The sequence below is a fragment of the Condylura cristata genome, unplaced genomic scaffold (assembly GCF_000260355.1).
Source record: "Condylura cristata isolate star-nosed mole 26May11 unplaced genomic scaffold, ConCri1.0 scaffold00058, whole genome shotgun sequence".
Classification (NCBI taxonomy): Eukaryota; Metazoa; Chordata; class Mammalia; order Eulipotyphla; family Talpidae; genus Condylura; species Condylura cristata.
Window position 1 is genome coordinate 219,444 of NW_004567159.1, and position 5,260 is coordinate 224,703.

The 5,260-nt window shown below is 70.8% G+C and overlaps 2 protein-coding genes across 2 annotated transcripts in view; one reads left to right on the top strand and one right to left on the bottom strand.

Annotated features, from left to right (window-relative positions):
• Nucleotides 1-2,679, top strand: part of WRAP73 (WD repeat containing, antisense to TP73) — a 39,660-nt gene extending 36,981 nt beyond the window's left edge. The window contains exons 9-16 of the mRNA XM_012734522.1: nucleotides 151-254; nucleotides 454-540; nucleotides 680-814; nucleotides 888-965; nucleotides 1,204-1,303; nucleotides 1,693-1,818; nucleotides 2,111-2,302; nucleotides 2,447-2,679. Of these exons, the coding sequence (XP_012589976.1) occupies nucleotides 151-254; nucleotides 454-540; nucleotides 680-814; nucleotides 888-965; nucleotides 1,204-1,303; nucleotides 1,693-1,818; nucleotides 2,111-2,302; nucleotides 2,447-2,589 (965 nt within the window). The 3' untranslated portion in view covers nucleotides 2,590-2,679. The remainder of the gene's footprint in view (nucleotides 1-150; nucleotides 255-453; nucleotides 541-679; nucleotides 815-887; nucleotides 966-1,203; nucleotides 1,304-1,692; nucleotides 1,819-2,110; nucleotides 2,303-2,446) is intronic.
• A 702-nt stretch (nucleotides 2,680-3,381) lies between these two features.
• TPRG1L (tumor protein p63 regulated 1-like) overlaps nucleotides 3,382-5,260 on the bottom strand; it is a 4,223-nt gene continuing 2,344 nt past the window's right edge. The window contains exons 2-4 of the mRNA XM_012734523.1: nucleotides 5,021-5,213; nucleotides 4,385-4,538; nucleotides 3,382-3,965 (exon numbers count right to left, since the gene is read on the bottom strand). Coding sequence (XP_012589977.1) covers nucleotides 3,774-3,965; nucleotides 4,385-4,538; nucleotides 5,021-5,213 — 539 coding nt within the window. The 3' untranslated portion in view covers nucleotides 3,382-3,773. The remainder of the gene's footprint in view (nucleotides 3,966-4,384; nucleotides 4,539-5,020; nucleotides 5,214-5,260) is intronic.

Below are 5,260 nucleotides of genomic sequence, written 5' to 3' on the forward strand. Positions count from 1 at the left end.
GCCGTGCGGGCTGGGCTGCGGCCCTCCTTTGCGTTGGCAGGCGGCTGAGCCCAAGGAGCAGTGGGCCGGTCTCCGCACCCCGGAGGGGTCCCGCGGTGGGGGGCAGGCTCTGCGCTGGCCCTCAGCGCCGGCCCCATGTCGCCCGTGCAGGACTGGCCTTCACGCGGGATGGCCGCTACCTGGCCCTGGCCGAGCGGCGGGACTGCCGGGACTATGTGAGCGTCCTCGTGTGCAGCGGCTGGCAGCTGCTGAGGGTAAGCCGGCCCGGCCAGGCCTGGAGGGTGGCGTGTGGCGCGGACTGTCCACACACGCCGGGGTGTCCTGCCGAGCGGGCCGGGCCACGGGAGCCCCATCCGAAGGGGCCCAGCCCAGGGGGAGCCTGTGGCCTGCCCGAGCCCGCGGGCCGTCGGGGCGCAGCAGGAGGGTCTCAAGGGCCCCTCTTGTCCTCGGAAGCACTTCGACACGGACACCCAGGACCTGGCCGGGATCGAGTGGGCCCCCAACGGCTGCGTGCTGGCGGCGTGGGACAGCTGTCTGGAGGTAGCCGGGTGCCCGCACGCCCCTGACGAGGGCCCACGTGCCCTCCGCCTCAGTCTGGCTCCCACGGCCCCGCCCGCCCCGCACTGTCCACGGCGCTGCCCCCGGCGCTGTGCGAGCTGACGGGCCGTCTCGCCCGCAGTACAAGATCCTGCTGTACTCCCTGGACGGCCGGCTGCTGTCCACGTACTCAGCTTACGAGTGGTCGCTGGGGATCAAGGCCGTGGCCTGGAGCCCCAGCAGTCAGTTCCTGGCAGTGGGGAGCTATGACGGGAAGGTGAGGCCGGCGGGGGCGGGCGGCCGGCGGGGGCGGGGGGCAGCAGGGCGCCTGAGCGTGCCCCCCTCGCCAGGTGCGCATCCTTAACCACGTGACCTGGAAGGTGCTCGCGGAGCTTGGGCATCCCGCCACCGTCACGGACCCCAAAGTCGTGAGTGAGCGGCAGCGCCGTCACGCCGGACGCACCAGGCACTGTGGCCCGGCCCCGCCCGCGTCATCAAGCGGCTGTGGCCAGAGCCGCGCCCGGGCCGCCCTGCGGCTTCCGCCAGTGCGGCAGACCGGCCCCAGCTGGCACTGGGCCCCTGCCCGCGCGTCTCCCCAGGGTGGGTGGGGTGGGGCTGACGGGCAGGGCAGTGCCCACTAGCAGGCCCAGCGTGGCCTCCCTGCAGGTGGTGTACCAGGAAGCCGAGAAGAGCCCGAGGCCGCCGCTGGGCCGCCACCCTTTCCCCCCGCCCCCGGGCCGCCGCTCCGCCGCCACCGAGAGCAAATGTGAGCGTCGGGCGCGGGCGCTCTCTTCAGGGGCTTTTGCCCACGGGCCCCGAAATGCAGGCTCCCGGCCCGGCCGAGGGCGGCTGGCCGGCAGGGAGGCCCCAGCCCTCTCTCCTGTGAGGCCGGGGTGGCCGGCCCGGGGCCAGCATGAGGAACGCCGCGCAGGGCGACGCAGCGCCGAGGCCGGGCTGGAGTGGCGTCTGCAGGGAGGCCTTCCGGGCGGGGGACGGCGCCTCGTGCAGGGACGCGCGACAGGCCTCGACACTTAGAGGGACCAGACGCCCCCTGCTTTCAGTGTCCAGGCCTTGCTGTCTCCAGCTGAGCGCTCACCGGCCGGGGTATCGGGTGGCACGCCCCACCCAGCTGACCGCTGCCCTCTGGTATTCTAGTCGAGGTCGCCTCGGTACCAGTGTCCCTACAGGCCCTGAAACCCGTGACTGACAGGGCGAACCCCAAAATTGGCATCGGCGCACTGGCCTTTAGTCCCGACAACTACTTTCTGGCAACGAGGAACGGTCAGTGTCCACTGTCCTCAGGGCTGGGCAGGCTGGCACTGCAAGGGCGCTGCTGAGCGCGGCCACAGAGCCCGCAGGAGCACGTGGGCGGGCAGCAGGGCCGGCCTGGCTGCCCCGTCCAGTGAAGAGCAGCGTCGGCCCCGGACGCAGAGGGCGCATGTTTGCAGGTTGCAGGGAAGCGGAAGCCCGTTGTGCGCTTGGGGCTGAGCCTGGGGGCGCAGCTGTGTGTGGGGGGGACCAGCCCCGCCCGCTCGGGCTGTGGGTGGCTGAGACAGGCCGCTCCCACCCCCAGACAACGTGCCCAACGCCGTCTGGATCTGGGACGTGCGGAAGCTGAGGCTGGCCGTGGTGCTGGAGCAGCAGGCCCCCGTGCGCGCCTTCCAGTGGGACCCGCGGCGGCCCCGGCTGGCCGTCTGCACGGGAGGCAGCAAGGTGTACCTGTGGTCGCCCGCCGGCTGCCTGTCTGTGCAGGTGCCCGGGGAAGGTGAGTCCCAGGCCCCAGGGCCGCGTCTCTGGGCGACGGGCCCCGCCGGGCATGTGTCCCGGGAGCCCCCTGTGCAGGCTGCCCGTCAGGCCCGTGAGGCCTGGGACCCCGGACGCCTGCCCTGACCCTTGGGCTGTCCCCCAGGCGACTTCCAGGTGCTGTCTCTGGGCTGGCACTGCCGCGGGGACGCGCTGGCCCTCCTCAGCAGAGACCACTTCTGCCTGTGCTTCCTGGAGGGCCAGGAGGGTGTCGGCGCAGCCATGGGACAGCAGGGGGGCCACGCCTAGGGAGCCCCCCCCCGCCTCCTCTGTGTGCAGACCCCGCTGTAAATATGTACTGTACTTTCTTATTTAAAATAGATGTTAACTTAGGGACCAGTTGATGCTTATTTTTTCGAAAGATCTGTCAGGGAGAGCTTCTGAGCTCGTTTTCGGTTGTGGGCTCTGTCCGGCAGACCTGGTGAGCCCCAGGTGGCTCCCGAGGGGCTTGCTCTGCAGTGCGGGGAGGGGCAGCCAGGGGCCCCCAACCTGACCACCGTGCGGCCCTGCTGGACTGGGGCCGGCCCCTGGGCTCCGCACGCTGCGGAGGGCAGGCTGAGCCGGGGCCTGCTGGGGGAGGGGTGGCCCCTTGTGTCCCGAGCCAGCCCAGCCAGCGCAGGTCCAAACAGTCCCCAACCAAAGGGCAATGTCTTGACGGTCACCCTTCCGACGACCGCGCAGAAGGGCACTGCCCACCCGCTGCCCACGTGGTTCCGCTGGCAGTAAGGCCCAGCCTGCGGCAGGCTGCCGCGCCCAGCTCACGTGCCACTTGGCCCGCCGTGCCGAAGCCGGGAGGCCGACACCTGCAAGTGCACGTCCTTCACCCGGAGGCCCGGTCAGGCCAGCCAGCCGGGAGGGTGCGGGCTGCCAGGGCCCCAGAGAGGCGGCCGCACTGCGCAAGACCCTCAACTGGCCTCTCCGCCACCACCGCGGGGCAGACCCAGCCCGACCCACGCACAGCGGGAGACCCTCCACTGTGACCAGGCGGACACGGGGCCCACGGGGCCTGCAGGCGGCTGGGCCCAAGCACGAGGCGACAGGTGAGCGTCAGAAGCAGACTTTACGCCAGACGCAGGCACACAGAGCCGCTCCCGCGCCGAAGCGATGCTCCCGCTCAGCTGCTCAGGGCTGAGCTATGGGGCCGGTTCCGGGCTCCGACCCCCACCACGTGCGCGGGCGTCTGGGCTCAGGCTGCGGGGCGTGCCGGCGGGGCGCGCTCGGACTCACGGGGGGGTGGTAACATGCTGGGGCGCCGGGCGGGAAGGAGCAGGAGCCACACGGGACGCCCGGCCACAGGAGACGGCAGCCCTGGGCGGCGGAGACCCAGCTGGCACGGGCCGTGAGGCCCTTGGGTCCCGGGCAGTGCGGGGCTCAGTGCCACGCCGCGCCCGGCCGAGGAGCCCACGCAGCCTGGCCGGCGGGAGCGGCACCCGCTAGAAGCCGATCTTGCCCCTGGTCATGGAGTAGCCCAGCTTGGCCTCGTTGTTAATGAAAGACATGAGCCCCACGTAGGTCTCGATGAGCAGGGGCCGCTCGAGGACCAGCACGCTGCTGGCCCGTCCCGGCAGGGAGCCCCCCTGGGCCTTCTTAACAGCCTGGATCAGCAGGGCCTTGAAGCTCTCCAGCTTGAAGAGAAAACGCAGCGGTACACTCCCGCAAGGAGAAGGCCAGCCCGCCACCCTGCCGAGAGGCGCCGCCCAGAGGCGGCGGCAGCCCGCCCTTGCCTGGCCTCTGGCGGCTCTGGTCCAACGGTGAGTCCCCAGTGTGGCCCCAGCGCGGCTTCCGCAGGCCTACGTGTCGCCCGGGGGTGCCAGGCCCTCCCACCCCCAAGCCGAGGCCTCTGCTCTCGGAGAGCCCCTCACATGCCAGCAAAGCCCTGGGCCCTGCCCAAGATGACCTGGCAATGAGAAGCCATGTCACGGCTGTGCTGACCACTGGCCACTGCCAGCTGCTCGGCCCTGGACTCACGCAGCTCATCTGCTGAGTGGTCCAGCAGCTCGCAGGCCGCAGCTGCCCTGCTGGGAGGGTGGCGCTGCCCTCTCACCTGGCACAGAGAGGCTGTCTTCTCGTCGGCACCAGCCATCGGGTGCTCGATGAAGGTGGCGTAGGGCACGTTGGTGGACCAGGGGTTCCACCTGTTTATGAAGGAGGGCCGGCTCTGCTTGTCCCACTGGACACGGATCCCCCACCCTTCTCGCCTGGCGAGGTAAAGGACAGGGCTGACGTCACGCAGAGGCCACAGCCCCGCCGCGCTCGGCCCGTGACAGCAGGCGAGACGGGCCCTGCGGCTACGCCGGGGAAGCGCCGTGCCAAGTCCTGGGCGAGATGTCAGTGACCACTGCTGATGTTCCGGCATCAGCGAGGGGAACTTAACCTTGGCATGGTAAGACTGAACAGGCCCCGGCGTCAGAGGGCTGCAAGGCTCCCGTCCACCCTGGCCCCTCTGAGGCCACTCTGCTGAGCCTCCTCAGCGCCCCCTTCAGGCCTCCTGCAACACGGCCAGTTTAGCTCAATGGGCTGCACTGACCAGTCGGTTTCCCTAAAGCTCGGATTCGGGCTCTGGGGTTGTCCCCTGGCGCTTTTAGCGAGGCCCCCTGCTCCCTGGTGCGGGCACGGGCGGTGCTCCGGCCGCGCCCCAGCCCCTGCGCAGGGCTGCCCTGGTGGGCCCGCGCAGACTCACTTGTTGAGTGACTTGGGGGGGAACTGGAACTCCCCAAAGGAGATGGTGTCCACGGCGTCCAGGGCGATCCTGACCACCTGCTGGCACTGCAGGCTGATGAAGTCGTACTTGCAGATGAGCAGCGCCTGGTCAGTGACCAGCACGAGCCGCTCCTTCTCGTTGTTCCAGTGGTCCACCCTGCGGAGGGTGGGGCCTCAGGCGCCGGGTGGGTCCAGCGCGCGCGCAGTCCGCCCCGCCCCG